Below are 24,764 nucleotides of genomic sequence, written 5' to 3' on the forward strand. Positions count from 1 at the left end.
TGTACAAATAAACTTGAATTGAATTGAATAATATTAAATAAATAAATAAATAAATAATAAAAGAAAAAAAGTACATTTATTTCATTTAAAATGCAGAACAGAACATATATATAACTTGACACTTAACAAACAATTACCAAAATATATTGCCTTATTCCACGTAGATGTAGAAACTTTTTTTCGTGGGGAAACAAATCGCTGTTGGTTTTTTTGACAGACGACTTTTATTTTGGAAAAACAAAATAAAGGAAACAGTCATTAGATAAGCTTCTTCACCCGGTTGTTCAGAAAGTTCGCAGTGGATTTGTGCTTCCTTAAGTCCAGGTAAATATCCGGTGTTTATATCCTACAGTCAGTCAAACTAAACAGTTTATACGTGATTACTGCACACGTCCTGATGATATGATCAAAGCTGATTAAAGATATACTGCTCTGTTTTTATGCTAACAGCTCAACACATCCATTTATATGGTTTCAGCTTCGATGTATTGGTTAGCGTTAGCTTTAGCTTTATCTTAGCTATCCATCAGGGTTTGACAGTTCCGGTTGACAAAGTTGTCTCCTTAACCGAATCCTGACACTCCGTTACATCCCGTTTATTAATTAAGTGTCGATTCGCATACTGTCTTTAGGGCGGTTATCTGCTCTCCTACTGACTCGCGCATACTAGCTTACTACGTAGTATGTCACCTCTGTCACCTCTGCGGCTCGTGCGTGCGTGCTCTCATGACGTACTATACAGTACGCTAGTGCGCGTGGCTGGACACTGACGTTGTGTACAGTACGTTCGTTAGCTAGTTAGCATCTAGCAACCGGCACACTGTCATATCGATATTAGCATGATAATATAGATTAGAGACGTCAGCTAACTTGTGAGATGTTTTATTGGGTTTCTTTATATATCATGTTGATCTGATTCTGTTTAATTTCAGTTAAAAACTCCAATTGTTTCACTTGTGTTCATCGGTGACTAGCCGGACAGATGTGAAGCTAAAAAGTTAGCTAAGGCTGGATGTGTCCAGCTGTTGGGAGACGAGTAGTCTGTTGTTGTTGTTGTTGTTGTTGTTGTTGTTGTTTTAAAAGCACAAACATTTTATGCATATATTAGAAGGTTATATTGTTTGCAAATATTTTTGTAGGTAGATGTTTTTGTTTTGTGTGTTTAAAAATTATATACACTCATGGAACACTTTTATACACACATGGAACTCAGATTATATACACTCATGGAACACTTTTATACGCACATGGAAGTCAGATTATATACACTCATGGAACACTTTTATACACACATGGAAGTCAGATTATATACACTCATGGAACACTTTTATACACACATGGAACTCAGATTGTATACACTTATGGAACACTTGGAACTCAGATTATATACACTTATGGAACACTTTTATACGCACATGGAACTCAGATTATGTACACTTATGGAATACTTTATTAAGAACTCTATATTAATATTAGCCAGGCCTTCTCTTTGTGCTTAAGTGTGATGTGTTAGGCAGCAGATAAACAATAAGTTCTGTGTTGGATGCAGGAAAAATTGGCAAAAGGATCTGAGTTACTTTGACAGGAGCCAAGCTGTGGTGACTAGAGTGGTCCAACAAAGGAAAACCAGCGACTGGGTCAAAGGCTACCCTGTCTCATGTGGGGCTCTAATCCAACAGTTGAACTACTGCAGAGCAAATTGCTGAAAAATTGTATGCTGGTTATGATAGAAATGTGTCAGAACACAACACATTGCAGCATGCAGTGTCTGAGGCTGTAAAGCTGCAGGCTGATCAGAGTGCTCATGTTGATCCCTGTCCTCTGCTGAAAGCAATGGAAGAAGATGGCCTGGACTTATGACTTATATTTTCTTTTACACAATGTGGATGGCTGAGTGCATATTCGTCACTTATCTAGAGAAGATGATTTTCCTGAAATGTGAAACCAGTTGATGATCAGTATACTAAGATTATAGTAAGGATTTACTGGTCCCTGTTTTTCCTTTTTCTATACAATCCCTGATATTGACATCTGAACCAGCTCTGTCTTGGATTTTGTTCTTTGTCTACATAACACACACGTTCATACTATTAAATGCAATGGGTTAACTCATAAAATGTCTGATTTAATTAAGGGATTTGAGCCCCTTTATTGATTCACTACTCTTACACGTATAAAAACATACACCTTGTTTCTTTAATAGATACCTGGATAGTACATACATAAGTAGGAGTCAAATAGGAACAAGTGGAAGTGACAAAGAATGTCAGAAATTTACATTCAGCATTTTTTTGTGTGTATTTTTAGCTTTGAGTCATATGTTTGCAATATTGTGTATAATAAAAAAACACCCTTCCTCTTTATTCTCATGACTGGAGTTCCTGGGTAGAGAATAGAAAGGAAACATCCTGTTAGAAAAACCTTCACCTAGATTTCTCAATGCTTGTCTGTTTTGTGCTGACTATTATTTTTTAAGTGTGTCTATTGTTTATTGTAATTCTTTGGACAGTAAGCATAGAGTAAACATAGTGCACCGTACTGACTACACATCACTTAAAAATGGAATTGGTGGTAAATGATAACATACCATCTCTGGAAAATTGTCCCTAGTGTGTGATTGTGCGAGTGAATGAGAGTGTGTGTGCCCTGCGATGGGTTGGCACTCCGTCCAGGGTGTATCCTGCCTTGATGCCCGATGATGCCTGAGATAGGCACAGGCTCCCCGTGACCCGAGGTAGTTCGGATAAGCGGTAGAAAATGAGTGAGTGAGTGAGAGTGATAACATACCGGGGCACGGTGGCTTAGTGGTTAGCACGTTCGCCTCACACCTCCAGGGTTGGGGGTTCGATTCCCGCCTCCGCCTTGTGTGTGTGGAGTTTGCATGTTCTCCCCGTGCCTCGGGGTTTCCTCCAGGTACTCCGGTTTCCTCCCCCGGTCCAAAGACATACATGGTAGGTTGATTGGCATCTCTGGAAAACTGTCCGTAGTGTGTGATTGCGTGAGTGAATGAGAGTGTGTGTGTGTGCCCTGCGATGGGTTGGCACTCCGTCCAGGGTGTATCCTGCCTTGATGCCCGATGACGCCTGAGATAGGCACAGGCTCCCCGTGACCCGAGGTAGTTCGGATAAGTGGTAGAAAATGAGTGAGTGAGTGAGTGATAACATACCTACCAAGAACATCATCCTCTTATATAAATTACTTTTTTAGATCTTTAGTTTTAGAATTATTATTGCTGTCAATTTCATTTTCTGTCCCCTGCTCTTGCATTTTTTTCCCTTTCACAAGAGAAGTGTATTATAAACTTGTCATCATGTTCATCTTCTGCTTTTGGGGATGTTGATTAAGTTGATTAAGCATTATTGCTTTAATTTTTTTAACTTTTGTGGGGTTTCTGAATGAAATCTTGCAGTTTTAATGGATGACTTTTTTATCTTGATGTCTATTGGGCAAAGGTGAATGGGTGTTGTGGGGTTATTTGAGGTTCATTGTTTAGCTCAGTTTCGATTTTTATTGCAAGTTGTTTTTTTGTTTGTTTTTTTAATCTATATCGATTTTGTGCATTTCAACTTCTTTGGAAATCGATGACTGAGTTTCGAGCACAGCTTTTTAAACAGGAACTGGAAATGTGGGCAAATATTTCATGTACTGTAGTATTTTTAAGTTTCAACACATCTTATCTCTGAGATCAATTTTTAGATTAAACTATAACGCTCTAACTATTTAGTGTCATCTGTCGAAATGACAAGAGCTTTGAAGTGTGGCTTCAGACACTGACATAACCTGGACTTTAACCTGGTTGAGTAGGTGTGATTCAACACCCTGTCACAACCGAGAGAGAGAGAGAGAGTGAGAGAGAGAAAACCATAAGCCGTAGGATGTTTTTCCCTCTCCTCAGTCACCTAGAAGCTACATATCAGTTCTGTTATTAAAATCTTACTTTGTGAAGTTAGTTTAACTGTGTTTAAGTGTCTGTGTCTGTATGTGTTTTTGTCTGTGTGTGTGTGTCTGTATGTGTTTCTATGTCTGTGTGTGTTTGTGTTTGTATGTGTGTGTATGTGTATGTGTGTGTATGTGTATGTGAGAGGTAGGTTGCTGTCACATGTGTTGAGGAAGACTCAGGACTCACAGGGATTCACAGCCATGTAAACGACCGATAGTAACCTAGTGTTCCCTCCTCTCCCTCCCTGCCTCTCACTTTCATTCCCTGTCTCTTTTTTTTCCTTGCAAAAGAAGATCTCCTGAAGCTCTGCCTGGTTCCCCAACATCCCTCTCTGACCCCCTAAAAAAGAAAGAATAGAAGAACAGAAGAAGACATATAAAAAAACATTTCCCTCCTTTCTTTCTATCTCTCTCTTCTCTTTTTTCCCTGTCTCTCTCTCCCTCTCTCTATCTCGCTTCTTTCTCAGCAGTGGAGTTTGTCCTGACAGTGTCCAAAGTGGTTAAAAAGATAAACATCATGACCTGCTAGCGAGACACAGAACAACATGGACAGGCAATAACAAAGAGTTACATCAGCGGTATGTAATGAATGGAAAACTTTACATAATTTCTGTTGTTTACAGCACTTTACATTACGACCCTTAACTTTAATCCTAATCGCATGTTGATTTATTTATGTATCATCATGCTTACTGTATTCTGGAAGCCTCTTCTGTGTCCTTTCCGTGATTACTGTACCCTCTGCTTTAGAGAAATAGCAATTTCCCACTCAGCAAAACCCAGTCGATCTAAACTGCTTTCCATCTTTCATTTCCTCTTTACCCACAGAAGTGTTGGTACTCTGAGATCGAGGAAATTGTGCTGTCTCATTGATATCTTTAAATGCGTAGAGTGATTTTGCTTACTCCAGTGTAGCTCTGTATAAATTCCCACGGTCATTTTTTTGTGTAAAAGTTACTCATGTTTATTGAACCTTATTGGTCATCTTGGTCTTGCTTTCTTATGACAACTTTATTAGGAATTGTGTGGAGTTTAGTGAAGAGCACAGCTACTGATTTGAGGCTCTGCTGCAAAAACGTCTGAGCACAATGTAGGCAAAGCTGAGGATATGTTGTTATGTTAAACTGTGGAAAACCCTGGTTTTATATAAACGTACGCCTTCTGAGACCATTCAGTAGTCAGGCGTAGAGGCTGCTTTAAACTGCACGACAACAAGTGGCTAAAACTGGTTTCTGACTAGGGTTGCAAAATTCTGGGAATTTTCAAGGCTGGAAACTTTCCATGGGATTTAACGGGAATATATGGGAATTAACGGGAATATATGGAAATAAACTGGGAATTTTAAAAAAATTCAGAGTTGCCTATAACAAGGAACTTAAATGTAGTTAAAAAAAAATCTTGCAGCATAATTTTGTTTAAAACAACAAGATTTTATGCAATTTAAATTGCATTTGTACCCTGCATTCCTTGGTCACTTGCACACAGCACACTGCTTACTGGCCGGCCATTGAGGCCACACCCCCTGCATGTACCTGCATTCTACCATACCATGCACAGTAACACTTTATTTTAGGGTCATTTAACTAGTTGCTTATTAGCATGAATATTAATAGAATATTGGCTATTTATTAAGCACATATTAATGCCTTATTCTAAATGACCTTCTAAAAGAATTCTACATTCTTAATTGTACCCAATACCTAAACTTAATAACTACCTTACTAACTCTTAATAAGCAGTAAATTAGGAGTGACCCTCCCCCCACACACTCACTCCCCCCGAAATTAAAAAATCCTCTATAAAATAATGTTTATTACAATTATTAAGTTTATTATGTTTATTACAAGCATAATACTGTTTATTATGCTTTTGTGTTACACAATGAAATAATCAATTAAAGTTCTACTTACAATTAAATCAGTCAAGACGTCATTTTTAAAATTTGTATTACCTTGCATGCATGTCTGCTTATGACCAAACAAAATGTTTATTTATGTTTGTATATAATATAAGTTTATATAAATTTCCAATTAATTCCCATAAATTCCCGTAAATTTCCATAAATTCCCGTAAATTTCCATAAATTCCCGTAAAGTTTCAAATTTTGAATTTTTCCAAAATTCCCTTGGAAAGTTTCCGGAAATTTACCGGAAACTTTCCACCCCTTTGCAACCCTATTTCTGACGCAGCGATTTCTTTTAACTTTACTACTCGGCAGACTGTGAGATGATCCGAATAAAATCTGGGCTTGTAACAGATTATTATACAATGAAGATTCGCTAATGACAGTCGATACAGTGAATGACAATAACGACAACCTGCTTCTGTCATGAATCAGCACAATCCTGAAATGGGCTCGTGAATAAAATGTGACAGTTGATAAACACAGACATAACATGTTTCACCTGTTCATAAGATTGTATTACTACAGTGTACTGTACTGTATATAGCTGTCCAGTGAGTTTCTTCTAGTTATAGTCAGCTTTCAGGTGAGTGTTGTAGCAGCGTTCATGAGGTTTTAATCAAACTTTGAATTAAAAATACCAGACATTCCCAAATAGTGTAGCACATAGGAACATAACTGATGTCATACATTGCTCTTTAAAATAAACTGTTGCTTGCTGTCACAAAACAAAACATTTTTTTTTGGTGAGTTCAGATCAGCAGTCTTTGGCAATGTCTGATATTTTTGCTTAAAATTTTGATTAAAATCTCGTGACTGCTGCTACAACACTGATTTATAGTTGCTCAGTTGTGCAACTCGAGATAAAATGTAAAGGCAATATGTAATGATACAATAAAACATGAGTGTGATGATTTTTTTCTACACTACTTTCCTAAAAACAGACTTGTTAAACGTTTTATTCTTTATGGATCACAAATCAAAACACAGACAAAAAAAACAACAACAGGATTTTGTGTCTTTTTCAGGAGGAGCGTTGGCCGTTATGACCACCTCATGATGACCACCCTTTCTGAGACTGATATTGCTGATGTTGGTCATGGTAAATATCTTTCTGAAAGATCTATTCATTTTTCACATCAAGCCCAGCAGTGACACAACAAAACTAAATCAGAATCAGAATACTTTATTAATCCCCAGGGGGAAATTGGGTTTGTTACCGCAGCTCCAAGTCATTAAAATAAGAATATAAAAATAGAGTGCACTATATATTTAATATCTACAAAAAACTATAAATAAAACTAGGATTTAAATGAATATACAGGTAAAGGTATATTGTTGCACATTGAGATATGTTATTGTACAGAGGAATTATACAGTCAGATGGACACAGGAAGAAAGGATTTCCTGTGTCGCTCTGTGAAGCACCTTGGTTGAATGAGTCTACAAATGAAGGTACTCCTGTATCCGTCCAGGACATCATGGAGGGGATGGAAGATGTTAGTCAGAGAGTCCAGCTCCATCACCACAAGCCTTACGGATGAGTTTGTTCAGTCTGTTGGCTTCGGCTACCTTCAGTCCACTGCCCCAGCATGCAAAAGCAAAAAAAAAATAAAAAATTGGGGGGAAATTTTACCATCATTTGACGTTCTGTTACTGTTAGGAAGCCATTCGGGTTGAGAGTTAAAGTAGGGATTCTATTCATAGCATGAAATTATGTCTATTATGTAAACCCAGAGGAACACAGATAGTCAGCACCATTCATGCTTCTTGTTTTTAATTTCTGTTTTTCATCATGCTGTGTCACCTCCAAGTAACGACAGAAACTCTGAGCCTGCTTTCACTCAGACCAAAGTTCACAAACCTTTCTGTTATTTGTCCCATTGTGAAACTTTAATGCCAATTGGACAATGTTGTTTACTTGTAATTTAACTTTCAAAGCCATTTAGAAAAATGAAGAATTAACCAAGAAACTAATCCGCCTCATTTATGTTTATTAGGTCTTCTATTCTCACATTTCTTCTCAAACATTACAGACAATGTGTTATGGACGTGTCAAATTATATAAACAAATATGGGGGTGATTAGCATGACTTTCAGGGACAGACTGCATAAATATAAAGTCTGCACTAAAATAAAAGCAGACCTAGCCTCTTAGTTGTACACGTATTGTTTTTCTAACAACAGCAAATAAACCGATATGGATTAGCTAAAATGAAACTTATTTTATATCTAAAATATTTTTTTTGAGAGGGAGAGAAGGTGGTATAATTTCATTACAAATTATATTTGAACACCTAAAGCACAACTGTTCACATTCAAATACGGACTTAGACATTGAGCAGAATCTTGAATAATTAAATAAAAAAAAAAAAGATTTTCAGTGTGGTGTCATACATTTATATACCGTGTGTGTGTGTGAGATTGAGTGCATAAGTGGGTAAATTTCTTTTTTTTTTTGTAGGCGAGAATCTGGGGTGTGTCACTGAAGAGGTCTCAGTGAGTACAGCAGAAGTGAAACATGAGTTACAAACTTCTCCCAGTCAACCCGCTTCATACACCAGTTCTCCTAAAGAGCTGAGCGACACACTGCACATGGACCACAGCGACGTCAAACTGGATCCCTCTGCAGACACACCTGCACCAGGTATGTTGGGGTGTGACGTCTGAATGTTTGTTTATTTATTTATTTATTTTAATTGTATTAAGATTATATAAGATGTATTGAATGTAACCATTTAAAATATATAAGCTGTGCAAAGGCTTCAAGACTGTTCATATAGTCAGGGTGTCAAATCCATTTAGTAATGGCATTTAGAAAAATTACAGAACTTAAGAAATTAAGAAGCTTATAGAAAAATATAAATAGCATAAACATGTATATAAATGTAGGGTATTGTGCCTATGGATGAGGTGGACTTGTCAATCAAACCGAAGTGTGCTTAGGTCCAATTCATGTGGTATATGAAGGCCTAGGGGTGTGGTGTTGTTGTTATTAATGGTGCTTGCAAAGCAACATTATTACTATTGTGCCGGACAAAACTTTGGCGCGTAACTTGTCCCGCAGCTTTTGTCCTAGACCCATGAATGACGTCTGAGCACAATGAACGGCTCATTGAGGAGAGGTGTGCTATGACTTTTATAAGTGATCCGAGTACCGGTACTTCCGGTACCGGGTCTCAAAATTGCCTTTTTTCCCATAGACTCCCATTATAAAGTTTGGAGGTTTATAACTCGGCAAGCTTTCGAACTATCTACACCAAACTCGGCCAGCTCCTTTAGAGTGATACTCTGAACAAACTTTTAAATTGGTGTACCGATTGGCCTTCCGGTTGTGCCCAGCCCCGCCCCCAAATTATGCAAAATAAAAAAAACTTTTTACAACATGGACATGTGACATATCAAAAGACTCACAACAATGAGGGGAACTTTCTCACGTGTTTTTTGATATCACGTGATGTCACGTGTAGCCCTGCCCCCAAAATAAGCAAAATCAAAAAGTTAGCACAACATGGACATGTCATATATCAAAACACTCAGCACGATGAGGGGAACTTGCCACGTGCAAGCACCATTCACATTTTCTTCAGGAAATGTACATTCTAGTTGTTATTATTATTATTATTATTATTATTATTATTATTATTTGTTGTTGTTATTGTTGTTGTATTCTGCCAGATAGAGTCTCACACCATTCAGAAACTCTCAACCCGCTGTGCCAGATATGCCTCTCGGCTTTAGCGTCATAACTGGTGGCCACATGAAATTACTCAAACAAATAAGTACGAATACTTATCTATAATGCAAGCTGTAGTTAAAAATGATCTTAAGGTATCTGCTATTGCTATGGAAAGACATGCAGTTCTTTCTAAAAAATTATAATTACAAGCTGTTTTAATAAAAAAAAAATTGAAGAAATATGCTAGTATAGGTTATTATTCAAGCATACAGATGATTAGGATTTAGGATTATAGTTAGGGAGTATATTACGCAGAGTAGTTCTGTAAAATTTGGTACTATGAAGGTTAAAACCACAAAATGAAATAGATTTCATATACATCACTGTGCCAAAAGCCAAAGAAGCACACTCTGAGTAAGAAAATGCTCCCTAAGTAACATTAGTGCTTGTAGTGGCACAAAAACTGGTTCCAAATCCCCATCTCATTATTTCCCGGTAGTTGTTTTGCATTTTTTTTGCTGATGGCTGATTTTATCTCAACATCACTTGTTATAATTTTAGCTGATGTATAGTCAGCACAGGATTCCTTCAGGGGCATGTGGACCTAGGCGATTGGCTCTTTCGCTTTCCCTCCGAGGCAGGACTTGCTATGTATGCATTTACATTGATGCCATTTGGCAGACACCCTTAAAGAGTGACTTCTCATTTATACAATGGTGTGAAAAAGTGTTTGCCCCTTCCTGATTTATTATTTTTTTGCATGTTTTTTAACACTTAATGTTTCAGAACATCAAACTAATTAGTCAAAGATAACACAAGTTAACACAACATGCAGTTTTTAAATGAAGGTTTTTATTATTAAGGGAAAACAAAATCCAAACCTACATGGCCCTGTGTGAAAAAGTCTCTGATCTGGGACTGAACATGGAACAGTGGTGAACCTTCCCAAAAGTGGCCGGCCGACCAAAATTACCCCAAGAGCGCAGTCACGACTCATCCAAGATGTCACAAAAGACCTCACAACAACATCCAAAGAGCTGTGGGCCTCACTTGCCTCAGTTAAGTTCAGTGTTCATGACTCTACCATAAGAAAGAAACTGGGCAGAAATGGCGTTCCAAGATGAAAACCACTACTGAGCAAAAAGAACATAAAGGCTTGTCTCAGATTTGCCAGAACCCCCCCCTGAAATAATCTGAAATATTGGATAATAATAATAATAATAAGTAATACACGGTGGCTTAGTGGTTAGCACGTTCGCCTCACACCTCCAGGGTCGGGGTTCGATTCCCGCCTCCACCTTGTGTGTGTGTGGAGTTTGCATGTTCTCCGCGTGCCTCGGGGGTTTCATCCGGGTACTCCGGTTTCCTCCCCCGGTCCAAAGACATGCATGGTAGGTTGATTGGCATCTCTGGAAAATTGTCCCTAGTATGTGATTGCGTGAGTGAATGAGTGTGTGTGCCCTGCGATGGGTTGGCACTCCGTCCAGGGTGTATCCTGCCTTGATGCCCAATGACGCCTGAGAGAGGCACAGGCTCCCCGTGACCCGAGGTAGTTCGGATAAGCGGTAGAAGATGAATGAATGAATGAATCTGAAATATTAAAGTGTAACAAACATGCAAAAAAAATAAATAATCAGGAAGGGGGCCAACACTTTTTCACTCCACTTACATCTGAGCATTTGAGTGTAAAGGGTCTTCTTCAACGGCCCAGCAGTTGCAGCTTGGAGCCATAGGGATTTGAATTCATGACTTTCTGTTCAGTAGGCCAGCGTCTTAACCACGGAGCTACTACCGAAATGTCTTGTGTTAGATGTTTTGCTTTCTTTTCAGTTTCTTTTTCCTTATCATTTTTTGACTCATTTATGAGGTTCAAGTGTAAAATTCACTGAACAAGCATGTGAAAGGTTTAGTCAAGCATGGTATGGTTAGACCACAAGCAGGATGTATTGAAATAACTGCAGGACTAAATAAAGAATCAGTAAAAGGAAAATTCCCCTCAAACCACCGGTACCAACAAAGCACTGCTTCTATACAGTGTGTATTTGTGCGTATATGCTTTGTTGGTGTCAGTGGTTTGTGGGGAATGTATAATGTACTTTGTTATTGAGCATCTGCTTTTGGTTTTTTGTGTGTGTGCGTGTGTGCACAGTGGGTCAGCCAGTGAAGAGGAAGAAGGGTCCAGCTCCCAAGATGCTGGGGAACGAGGTGTGTAGTGTCTGTGGAGACAAGGCCTCTGGTTTCCACTACAATGTATTAAGCTGTGAGGGCTGCAAGGGCTTCTTCAGGCGCAGTGTGATCAAAGGAGCACAGTATGTTTGCAAGAACTCTGGTCGCTGTGAGATGGACATGTACATGCGTCGAAAGTGTCAGCAGTGTCGGCTGCGCAAGTGTCGAGAGGCGGGCATGCTGGAGCAGTGTGAGTGGCTTCTCTCCTGGTCTAATTTTACTGTGTGAGGAAAAAGTAAGGAAAGTTAATTGGATAATTAAATCTGAAAGTGTAGATTCATTGTCTGACAATACAATCCTCACCTTTTAGCTAAGGTAACTTTACTAAGATTAGCTTAAATGCTAGCTCTGTAGCAGACCAGCACTAATTCCAAGAAAAGATTTCCAAGTCGTTTTTTTTTTTTTAACCAGGTGTGCTTTCGGAGGAGCAAATTCGATTGAAGAAAATGAAGAAGCAGCATGATGAAGAGGCAGGTCGTAGCTCTACCATGTCTGCACCAAGCCCAGCAGCTGATATTCCCCCTTTGGCTCCAGAACAACAGGAAATGATCGAGAAGTTAGTCGCCATGCAGAAACAGTCAAACAAACGCTCCTTCATCGACCGGCGAAAAGTCACTGTAAGCGAACCCAGTCTTTCATGCTGTATCAATCTATTCAGCCTATTATACAGAGCAGATATTGTACAAAGTAGGACCACTAAAATGTACACATTAAAGGAATTGTTCAGCCATAGAAATAATTCCAGTTTTCCAATTTAGATTAGCAGCTTCAGTGCACTTGTGTCCATTTTCTTTTTTTTTTTCTTTTTTTTTCTCCTTAGTCACTCCTGGCTGTGATTTGTGCAAAGATCTGCTTGTTAGTTGGAAATCCCCTTTATTGCAGCAATGTGTATTCACTGCACCACAGATGTGTCTGATTCATTTTTCTCTTCTAAATTGACACACCTTGGAAATTTCTATTGGTGGCTTAAGTGGTTAAGGCTCTGGGTTGTCGAGTGAAATGTCAGGGTTCAAGCCCCAGCACCAACAAGCTTCCACTGTTGAGCAAATGAGCAGGCCCTTAACCTTCCCTGCTCCGGGGGCTTTGTGTCGCAGCTGCCCCTGCGTTCCAGCCCCAACCTCCTCAGTTGAGATATGTAAAGAAAAGAACTACACTGTGCTGTAATGTGTATGTGGCGATATTAAAGGCTTCTACGCCCCAATTTTATTTCATTTCATTTGTTTAATTTCCAGTTGCTTTATTCAGAAATTACAACTTTACTAAATTTTCTCTGGAGCAGGTTTTTTGACCCCCCTTCTCTTTCTTCTGCAGCCGTGGCCACAGAGTCAGGACCCCATGAACCGGGAGGTGCGGCAGCAGCGCTTTGCTCACTTCACCGAGCTGGCAATCATGTCAGTGCAGGAGATTGTGGACTTTGCAAAACAGTTACCTGGTTTCCTGGAGCTTACCCGTGAGGACCAGATTGCCCTGCTCAAGACATCCACCATTGAGGTCAGTCTGCCTTCGGGTCACTTTGACTGGTTTTGTAATAATTTGTCTGTGTTTTCTCTCATGCAAACATTCACAGTTAGACTAATGTACCATTGTTGGGTCTGCTTCTGCTGTGCCAGTTTGTAAATATTGTATGACTTTTAACTGAGCACCCTGTGCCCCCTAGTGGTAGGGAATGGCTACCACACTTTTTTCAGTCTCTTCTTGTTACAGTATTGTGGTCTATATTTGCATCGTAGATAATGCTGCTAGAGACGTCTCGTCGCTACAATCCAGCGATCGAGAGCATCACTTTCCTCACACCAGACTTCAGCTACAACAAGGAGGACTTTGCCAAAGCAGGTGTGGCTTCATATACATCATTTATGTCAGCTGTCTTGAGCCTAAATTTAGGTGCTATGGCACTGACACACTGAGTTTCCTGAAAACCTTTTGGATGTAGAACTGTACTGCTTATTAAAATTAACATTTAGGACAAAACTTTTTTAATTTTTTACATTTTTTTTCTAATTGGCTCTTCTCTTTGTTTCCACGGTACGGTGGTATTAATGTAGAAAATAGGCTAGTTTGTATGCATATTAATGCATTAAATAATATACCAAAATAAACTTTAAAGGTAAACGGTGTACCCATTTGCCATAGTTCATAGTATATTAGTATGACTATCAGACAGGTCTTTTTTATATCATACTGGGTTCTAAGTATGTATAAATCCCTGCTATATGGGTACTAATACTACTGGGATGTATACTCATTTGCCATACTACCGCATATAGTTATTCTAATTTAGGACATTGTTATTTTTCTTGTATTATATTAAGCAATTAGAATTACTAAGATATATTAATTGGAAATACAGACTAAGGGAACCACCTTGTAAGGTGCGTTTCCAACACAGAACGTATGACTATAGACACAGTAGACAGTTGTAGTCTGTGGATGCTTGAATGTAATGGATGGAAGCAATGCTGAGTACACTTTGGTTAGCACAAGTTCTTTAACATTAGTGTGGCATATCAGAATACCGTAGTCAAATCATGTTCTCAAAGTCCAAATCATCCACACCAAGTCGTCTATCTGCATTAAAAACTGAAAATGTTATTGCTTTTTTGCTCCGAGAGAGCAGTTTACAACCTGCCCATGTCCTGAAATAACCTCTCTTCCACCTGGCTTCTTGGCAGGGCTGCAGATCGAGTTCATTAACCCCATCTTTGAGTTCTCTAAGGGCATGAACGACTTGCACCTGGATGAGGCAGAGTATGCGCTGCTTATCGCAATAAATATCTTTTCAGCAGGTCAGTCTATTGCACACATGCAGGACATTTATACAACAGGGTTGAGAAAATTGGAACCACTGATTTGTTGGGTTAAATGTGTTTTTAAAAGCTTATAATAATAGCATGCCTGCGAGTGTCATACACTGATACTACACTTCATTAAACTAAGCTGACACAGTGGGAGTGAGGATGAATAATACATTTCAACTGAGGTTGCCAGCTGGAAAGTAACAAACAATTCTTCTTATTGTACAGCACTGTATTATGTGCAGTGTTTTCATTCAGAGGTGGTTTATGGATGGTGGTTACTTTGAATAATTCCAGCCTCCACCTCACTCGTGGAGGTTTAAATTCCTGGTGATATACTACAGGATATTTTTTATGAGTTTGGATGACCTTGCTCTAAGGCACTTCTAATACTGCGTAACATTATAGTGTCTTGTCATAGACTGTATATCTTCATCGTTTTCCTCTGTATCTGTCTGTCCTTAGACCGACCCAATGTGCAGGATCACGATTTGGTGGAGAAGCTTCAACAGCCGTATGTGGATGCTTTGCATTCATACATCAGGATCAAGAGACCAAATGTAAGTCATGATGGAATAGAAGGGTTCCAAGCAAAGAAAAAATTTACTTGACTTGAGTAGAGTTTTGTTACATTTAGACTAACCACATTGGAAACTTCATTACAAATTAAAGCTACATCCTACTGATGGCTCCACTTCAACAAAAAATAAGCTGTCTCACTATGTGGCAAGTTCTTCCTTCAACATGAAAGAGAAAACTGCCAGTGCACCACCTGTAGTTTTATCAAATTTGGCAGGGAGAAGACGTGTCCATGCTTTCCACATGACACTGTATTTAAATTAAGCTGAAAACAACTAGTGCAAGGAACTGGCAAAGACACACATTGCTTTGAATATTTTTTCCAGCGGGCATCACCTACACCTATTAGGGCAAATTTGAGTAGACAGTCTACCTATTGGTTAGATTTTGGGATGTCTGAGTTAACTCATGTTTACTCAAGGACACAGTACACTCAAGCTCAGGAATCAACCCCATCACACCCAGCTTCCAATCAACCAAAAAAATAGCTTAAATTATAACAATATGTACACTGTATTTGCCAAAGGTGTTTGTACACCTGACCATCTCACCTACATGTGGATCCAAGCACACAGTTGTCTTAGAAATTAGTTGTATGCTGTAACATTAAAGATTTCCCTTCATTGAAGTGAAGGAACTCAAACATCTTCTAGCATGACAATATAACAACAAAGGTTTGCCATAGTTGGAATGGAAGAACTTGGGTGTCCTGCACACTGCCCTGACTTCAGCCGCTCTGACCACCTTTGCAATGAACTGAAACACAGATTTGCACGTCTCCTTTTGTGATATAATAATATCATTTTTGTTTGTATGAAGTGCTGTGTGACTAACCATGCCATGTCCAATCCATATTCTAGGATCATCTGATGTTCCCACGTATGCTGATGAAGCTGGTCAGCCTGCGCACCCTGAGTAGTGTTCACTCTGAGCAGGTCTTTGCTCTGCGACTGCAGGACAAGAAACTTCCTCCTCTTCTGTCTGAAATCTGGGATGTCCATGAATGAAACTGACTACATATGGTCAGCCCCAAGGACATATCCATTTCAGGGTTTTATGGATGAAGGGTACGGATCATACTCTCCTTCAGGCCTGCTAACTTCCCTGGCCTTGAGGAGCTTTATCTTCCTCTGGACTTCTGATTGTACTCTCCTGTGCAGGATACAGTGGTTTGTGGTCGGCCTTCTCAGAATCAGCATTCTATAGACTGTTTTAGGCCATCCAGAAATGTTTAGGGATTGCATATAGACATTTTGTATCCAGATTCATGCCTACTGGAATGAATGACTGTACATTTAAGGCGGTTGATTATATATTTTTTTTACAATACCTATTCCACTGGGAAAACTTGCAGCCTATTTGAGCTCAAATCCAGAGAGATGCCTTCAAGGAGCAGATTAATGCAGTAAATTAATTAGCTAGTGGAAAGTTCGGCTCTATACTGCATGGGCATCATTTATCCATGCACTTTGGGGCCAAAAACATGTCATTTCAGACTTGGTCATGGAGCAGTGCTCCTAAAAATGACGTTTTTTGAGGATAATTTGAGAAACAATTGATAAGCCTCTCTCATACATTGCCACTTTTACTTTGATATGAGCTCATATTTATGCCTCTTCAGGGACAGAACAGGAAAAAATTGGGATATATGCAGAAATATTTTAGAGTGATGCATCAGGCACATAGTCTGAAAGCTATATACAAGGAATTTATAGCTTGTATAATGTGAAAGAGGCATTATAGAATATTTCATATAGATGATGTGGCAGGATTCTGAACTGATTGAGTGATGGGGAATAACACAAAGCTTCTCGATTGGCTTGGTGAAGTCCTACAGTTTGCTATTCTTTTATAAATGTAAAGAGTGGGCATGGCTAGATTAAGGCTACATACAATCTTCCGTTCACGGTCTAGAAGCAGTGTGATGGTGATGGTGAACAGAATGCAATCTCTGTTTTGTTTAAAAATTAAAACCCAACATGTTACTTACAGGGATTGGCAGGTGTCAGTAGACCTGTCAACATAAACCAGTATGCTGCTTACAAAAACTACTGTAAAGTTGGGTTGAGAAATTTCATGTGTAAAATCTATAACATTTAACATATGGGTTTAGAACTTTGTCAATCATTGTCATTTAGTAACTGCAAGTAACAGTTCATTCTACAGTTAACCCCTAATGTCTGGTCCTTGTTGCCTTCTGGGCAGTAGATCCAGGATGTTGCAAAAAAACAAAAGAACAGTACAATGTAATTAACGGTCTTCTGAACTAGGGGCTAAATATACATGTTTGTTTTTTTTTTGTTTTGTTTTGTTTTAAATTATTAGTGCTACGTCTTTGTCTGGAGCCACACTCTGGCAGCATTCTCATCTGTTGACCACTGCCACACCAATTAAAAGTGCTTATATAATTAAAACGATGTTGATTTGCATGACCCACATTATCTAATTCTGACTGGATTTGGCTTATTTGTAGTAACCTATCGTTACTAACGTATCCTATTCCGTATAAAGTTAGTCAGATGAATGGATTTCTACCGACAAGCTGTACCTGTAATTTTGAGGAAAGTAGCTCTTGTGAGATTTTAGCTCTAATACGCATTGGTGTTATGAACAATCTGTTATAGTGTGAAGAATTTGAGCTTTGTCTAAATCCAGTGATCTTCTCGGTAAAGCATTTCCATGTGATTATCTAAAGTTTTTATTTGCCCCATTTAAACCTGGTCATCTTGTGCACCTTGAAACTGGATTGTATCCAGATAAGATTTTTAACAACATGCGTCTCTGATAGATTAGTAGATTGTCGATATGCAAAGTGTTGCATTCAAACTTTCAGCGAACTTTTCTTATTATTATGTCTTTGGACCGATCATATTTCATTCCGATTGCTCCGATCACTTCATTTATATAAAATCTCTTATAAATGCATCCCCGGTGATTTTACACTTTTTACACATTTTTAGGTGAATTATCTCCATCTGAATATAACCTAATAATGAGGATGAATAAAATTTTCAAGGGTAACTAGGGACTTTATTACTTATAATTTACCTCAACCTATTATTTATGCTTTGGCCATAGTGCCTTAGTGAGTTTAAAAACCCAGTCACGTTTGTGGATGAGTAGTAATTTTTTTTTAAATTATAATTTCCCCCTTGGACCCACACGTGTCTATTCTTAGCATGCACTATAATAAATAAATTTAATTGTAAATCTAATTAATTTTTTTCCTGAGCATTATCTGAAAGATTAGAAGGCTAACAGTGCAACTAAATCATATAGATTATTTACAAACAGTTTATAAGTATAGTGCAAATATAACTGGCTGTGTTTTGGAATCTTAAAAATAGAATTATTTGAAATCAGATTTGGATTTTGTCTGTACTCTAATATGATCAAATCTTCAGAATTGTTTAGTGAATTTGTATGAAATATTGATCTGTCAAACCACAACTATAGTGTTGATTTCCTTAGCCTTAGAGAAAGCACGATCACCAGTGTGAAATTTTTACACCTTTTACATCTGTGTGTGTCTGTGCCTGTGTGTGTGTGTGTGTGTGTAAGAGAGAGTGAGAGAGATAAATGAACACTTGCCTTTTTCAATGTGTGTTAAAATAGTATGTTGAATTTTAAAACACCAGTTTAATTGGATCTAATTAAAATGATTATTTTATATGCCCTTTTGGGTTAAACTTTTCCTTTTAATTCATCTGACATCCTGTTGTGTGGTATCAAACAATGGTGGCATATAAATGTAAACTTATGCTCTAATGCCTTAAGTCTTTGGATAAACTGCTTAATACACACGATTTAAAAACCGATGCATTTTACTGTTCTGCCAGATTCTGTATATGTGTGTATGTAGATGACTTAAACACCTCAACTATTCTTTATACTGAAATACATTGACCTGAACCATGGAACTGCTTATTGTCTTTGTCTTTTTACTCTCATGCAATTTAATAGGATTTGTCACAATATTGTCTTTTTTCCCCCATTCTTGGGTTAAAATGTGTATGGTATAGGCTTACCGGACATTATATTTATATTAAAAAAAAAGAGGTATTAACATCAATTATTGCTTGTCATTGTCTGAATTACAAAGCTCACTTATATAAACCTCATGCAAATACTGAACATACCATTGGAACAGCTGTGGGGGTACTAAAAACGTATACCTTTATTGTTTTTCAATTGTACGTTCTACAAAGCCGATTTATGTCAACCAGGATGACAAAGTAAGTTGAACTTGACTAATATGATGCGTAATATTTTTCACGGGTCCAAGTTTAGCGAGATGAACGTCAAATCGTACGTATTTTTACCCCTTTTGGATGGATGGTACAGTCCACTCGGCTAGCGCCTAATGCGGAACAAGTCATTATGGCTGCATCTCAAACGCCTCCTCGTTCACTAAATAGGTACACTACGTAGGGCGTATAAAGCACTTTTAATAGCATGGATAGTGCACTAGTGTGAGCGATTTGTAACGGGACCTGGAGTACAGTGAAAATGAGTGTTATGATGAGGATGAGGACTTGGGTTTCACGTAGCCAGGCATTTAATCGCTGCATCATTCAGTGACAAAGAGACCGCGTGTTTAATTGCATGTATTTTCTGCACACTCTTCAAGCACCAAATGATAATGTACGGATGATATACGCCGATGATTCAGAGGTGAAAACGGACATTTTGTGAAAGAACGAATAACGACGCGCGCTCGTGCGTTAACTGTTGGAGGTCAGTAGTAGTGACTATGTGCTTCACATTTAATGCATATATTCTGTATTATTTCTCCATCTGATAATATGACAGCTGTCACATATGTTAATGAAACATATGTGAATGGATGTCCTTTTGTAAATAACCTCAAATCTCCGACGTTACTCGTATGGATGGACGTTGACTGATGCTAATGCTAATGATGCTGCTATTTAATACGAGCTAACGCTAATTAGCAGGTAGCTAGGTGTTGCAGGTTCAATTGAACGGACTCGAAAGAGTTTATTAGCTGTCGAACACGTACGTTTTCTCACGGTGGGGTTGCAGCTAACGCGAAGGAAGAATACACGATATGGAGTAAATATGAAGAGGAATAAATGAATGCAGTCATGGAGAAAAGATGTAAGGTTAGCCGTTAGCTGGAAGCATCTCAATTAGCACGTCGTCACTTGATAAACTGTCACATCACAAACCGCGTTGTGTCAAGTGTATGGAATGGTTTCGAAATTATACTCCATGTATAAAATGTTTTGGCTTGAATGTAGACGTACTTTTTATTCCATCAATGACACCATTGTAATTTATGAAAAATGCTGCCTGAATGTCATCGGCAGGTTTGAGAATAGCTTCTCCTTGCTGGAGGGCAAATGTGTTTCTACAGGCAAGCACACACACTGAACCAACATGTTAAAGGTTTAACAGTCAATACTTTTTCTTTGTTTGTCTTTTCTAATACGAAATATAAAATCTATATATAGAAATGTGGGGGGGAGGTAAGAAATGGGAGAGAGAGAGAGAAAGAAATGGGGGGGGGGGGAGAGAGAAGGAGAGAGAGAGAGAGTGTAATGGGTGTGTGTGGTGGGGGGGATACTAGTGTAAGACATGAGCTTGGAAGTGTTTAATGTAGCTGACAAAAAAAAATACAGTCCGGATTGTATGTTTGTGTTTGGATCGTCCTCTTTGTTAGTCATTTTATAGACACGCCCCCAATTCCAATTAACATCATTAATTATTATACGATAACGGTGCATGTTTACAGCGTTATAATTCAGCTTCCGATCAGATGTCTTAGTGCGATTGGACTGCAGTCATGAAAGTTCTTGTTATCTGTAACTATAGTTAGAATGCTAACTTTAGTTGAAGTTGAACTGCAGCGTGGTTTGGGTTTAGAGCTTTGTCTAGATGGTGGAAATAAAAGTAAATAAATTCAACTCCATTCGTTTAACTATGAGTCCTCTCTGAATCCCCCATCCCATGCCTCGCACAAAGTAAAGTAAGCAATCTAAACATACACAGCCTAAAATTTGTGTGTGTGTGTTCTATAAAAGAAGTCTGGCCTTATTGATGCAAGATAATGAGCATTGGTGTAGGGGGAGACGGGTGAGTGTCAAAGTCATGTGTGTGTCCTGCTATACCTCCTCATGTGGTATGGACTGATTATCAGCTTTTTTTTCTTCTCCTGCCTCTTCTTCATTTTCCCGCAATAGGATACTTGATGAGATAAGGTTTCTATGTCACATAATCAGATCACATGCAGAATAACCAACCCTTTTGCTGATCTCTCTGAGGAAAAACAAGAGATTTAGGATTGTGCTTGTGATTGCAGTAAAACCTCTCACAATAAAATAATCCTATAAAATTCAGTCCAGACATCATGCACTGTGACCCTAAGATTGTGTCTATAGTGAGTAAAATCCTCATGAAATATTAACGTGTCACAAGGTGGCTGGTGCGCTCTGGTGGGGTACAGCTTACGGTAACGCTTATATTGTTTCAATGTTTATTTTAATACCTTATTTCTGTGCCAAATTTACAATTGTAATAAGTGTATAGTTTAGCATTTATAGTAACAAATGTAAATAACTTTGTGGCATATTTAAAAGACAGGCTTGTTTTTGTCACTTCTGGTATAACAAATACAAATAGTCAACATTTAGTTTGTTTAAAAAAAAAAACACAAAAAAATCAGCTTATTGCTAAGTTTTGATTGTGCAACATTTGTGCGTGAACAATTCTGTTAATATAGAATTGATAACATTTTAGACCAAGTGCGTTGTTATTAAACTGTGATTTGATTATTTTTTTATTTTGGTATTATAGATGTGTGTGTTCTTTGAACAGTCCTGCCGAGATTTGCGTAGCACTACGTTTAATGCAGCAATGGGAAAGCTGGTGAGAAAGCTTCACCATTAGTTCAGCCAGTAGTTTTGTTGGCTTTCTTTATTTCAGGGGTCTTCAGGGAGGCCATTAGATGGAGCAAGCGGGGAAATTAGGGCTTGAATCTGCTTTGAGAGCAGTAATTGTGGCCATCCGAGTGCCATTGTTTGGAACACTGCATGGGATCATTTTCTTTAGCTGAAGCAAACAGTAGCTTCCATCCTTTTATGATTTAAGTTATTATATGCAGCGCGAAGACGCTATTTCAAGCTCAGAAGATAAGTAAAGGGATGCGTGTGTGTGTTTGTCTGTGTGCTTGTAATGATTATCTCTCTCTCGCTCGCCTTCTCTCTCTCTCTTTCCTTTTTTTATTAAAAAAGAGAGAGATGCTAAGTGACTCCACTGTAATGTTTGATCGATTTGTTACCAGCTGTTTGTTTTATCTGAAAGCATTCAATTCAAGTTTCAATTCAAGTTTATTTGTATAGCGCTTTTTACAATCGAAGCATGACTCCTACACCATTAACGATTCATGAGACGGTAACCTGAATGCATTATATTTATTCAGTGGTGCCGCTATTCAATTCTATTTTATTAGCATACCGCTTTTAATCATGGACATAGTCTTAGAGCAGTTTTACAGAAATATATAAATTCTGGATATTCATTTTAGACAAAGAATTGTAGCATTTTATTCCTAATGAGTGAGTCAGAGGTGACAGTGGTGAGGCAAAAACTCCCCGAGACGGCATGAGGAATATTCTCAATAAAAAGAGTCTTGAGTGGAACCAGACTCTAAAGAGAACCCGTCCTCATCTGGGTGACACCAGATAGTGTAATTACAAATTATTCCCTTAAACTTGAAGTTTGAACTTGAAGTGTATTTTTTTAGGTGTCATCTTGTCACAGATGGAGACTTGAGTGTAAAACTGTTCATGGCACATGGATTCTAAGCAGTAGCATCTACAGAAATTGCATATATCTTAAAGTGGTCCATGTAGGGTCATCGTCAGCAGCAGTAAGAGCTATTATAAATAATAGGGGTGAAGTTAAGGTGTCCTGCACATCTCCATACTCTTTATTTTCTCAGATTTAAGCATTTAAACATACTGTGGTATAATGACATTTATCAGGCAATCTGGCATAGCCAGAGTTTTATCCAGTGCTTATGTCAGCCATGTTTTTCAAATTATACACCCAAACTAATGCTCAGTGTCTGGTACGTTATTGTTTCTATTGGTTCCACACACAGCTAGATATCAGAGTGAGCAGTGTTCAGTGAGAGAGGATCTCGAGTTCAAAATAAAAGGCTAGTATCCACTGGCTGTTTTGCTAACTAGAACATTTAGCTGCTTAATTCAGTTTGCATGATGCAGATTATTTTGGTTGACAGGAATCAGTAAAGCAAATCCCAAAAAGCACCTATGTTATGAACCAAAAGCAGGAGTGAGACATGAGGACCTATTTAATACAAAGATGTTTTTTAAAGGTCTGCACAGTATGTTGAAGTAAACTACAGATCATCATGCTCTAATACGACTGTTCCGTGCATGTACATGCTGTCTAGGATTTATTACTCTTCCCGAACATTGACGGCTCCATGCAGTGTGACTTTATATTTTCTATCTTCATACCGTGTGCTATATTTCTTTCTCTTCTCACGTTTGAGTAATAGTGTGTAAAAGTGAGGGAGAGTGTGGACACTGCAGACTGCACTTTCATACACTGCTGTAATAGGAAAACCTTTGCAGTGAACATGTCCACGAAGCTGAATGGATATGAGCAGATCTGCCTTTCTTCTGCTGTCTCTCAGCTTAATCACACTTCTCATTACTCTCCTATCCAGGCTTTGATCTTTTCTATTGCTGTGTATCTTTATAAGAAATGCACAAACAGAGAGAGAGGAGTCATTTTAAACGCTTTCATGTTTAATGCATGAATTCTGATTATTAACGCCCAGCTCTCATCTTCCTCCTTAACCTCCAAAAACTCAGGACCTCTTCTCCTTCAATTGGAGATGGTCTAGAGTTTGGTAAAAAGCAAGAAGATTAAAGATTCAATTTAGTAAGTACTTAATTTTACTTTTATAGATATCTTATTGATTGCTGATTGATTTTAATTTGGTGCTTGTGTTGTGGTGCTTCAGAGTTTTGGGATTTAAGTCAGGAATCTATAATATTGATTTGTAATCTGTTCTTTTTAACTATATATCCATTAAGCACTGAGATGTTGGTAAATTTCCTGAGAAAAGATCCAAACAGACCATTAAAGGAGTGAAACTGCTGGCTGAACTTTCACTGTATGTTGTTTTAGAGGAATAAAAATACAACATATGGGGGAAAAGTGCAAATCATATTTAATGTTTTCCTTATTCATATTTACGGTGATGATTCATTTTGCAAATCATTTTTTTTTTTTTTGCAAATGAGTGATTCAGCAATGACTCAAACAGAATGTGAAAACGAGTAGTAACTTTCTGAAAGCTCTTTCCCAGTAACAAACTGGGGCGATGACACCTTATACTCACAGGAAATAACACTTGGTTTAAACAAGAATCATAAATAGTCACAGAAGTCCCCTGTCCAGAGGTTAGTCACTCGATCTGCATTCTTAATTATCCAGTTTCACGTCATCACGCGATCCATTTGCTCTGCATCATTATTAGATCCGTGTCTTCAGAGACATAATCTGATCAGAGGTTACTTCACTTTATATTAAATTAATGAGTGGTGTGTTTCAGTGTGCTGTAGAAGAAAATGGAATCAGT

The 24,764-nt window shown here is 38.2% G+C and overlaps 2 protein-coding genes across 35 annotated transcripts in view; both read left to right on the forward strand.

Moving 5' to 3' along the window:
- The first annotated feature begins 236 nt into the window (after positions 1-236).
- On the forward strand, positions 237-19,041 carry nr1h3 (nuclear receptor subfamily 1, group H, member 3). Of its 5 annotated transcripts, none has more exons than XM_060859485.1 (11): positions 237-324; positions 4,234-4,517; positions 6,871-6,944; positions 8,307-8,489; positions 11,671-11,937; positions 12,159-12,364; positions 13,059-13,238; positions 13,478-13,580; positions 14,420-14,533; positions 15,008-15,102; positions 15,982-19,041. In XM_060859485.1, the coding sequence occupies exons 3-11, from the start codon at positions 6,899-6,901 to the stop codon at positions 16,126-16,128; spliced, it is 1,341 nt and encodes a 446-aa protein (XP_060715468.1). In that variant the 5' UTR covers positions 237-324; positions 4,234-4,517; positions 6,871-6,898; the 3' UTR covers positions 16,129-19,041. The 5 variants fall into 5 exon arrangements, with proteins under 5 accessions (XP_060715468.1, XP_060715467.1, XP_060715469.1 ...); XM_060859484.1 differs by having other exon boundaries at positions 240-324; positions 4,231-4,517; XM_060859486.1 differs by having other exon boundaries at positions 253-324; positions 4,407-4,517.
- Positions 19,042-19,606: 565 nt separating this feature from the next.
- madd (MAP-kinase activating death domain) overlaps positions 19,607-24,764 on the forward strand; it is a 47,331-nt gene continuing 42,173 nt past the window's right edge. For all 30 annotated transcript variants that reach the window (XM_060859084.1, XM_060859097.1, XM_060859099.1 and 27 more), the window contains exon 1: positions 19,607-19,858. The gene's annotated coding sequence lies outside the window, so the exon portion shown is untranslated. The remainder of the gene's footprint in view (positions 19,859-24,764) is intronic.

This window comes from Tachysurus vachellii, chromosome 23, assembly GCF_030014155.1.
Source record: "Tachysurus vachellii isolate PV-2020 chromosome 23, HZAU_Pvac_v1, whole genome shotgun sequence".
NCBI lineage: Eukaryota > Metazoa > Chordata > Actinopteri > Siluriformes > Bagridae > Tachysurus > Tachysurus vachellii.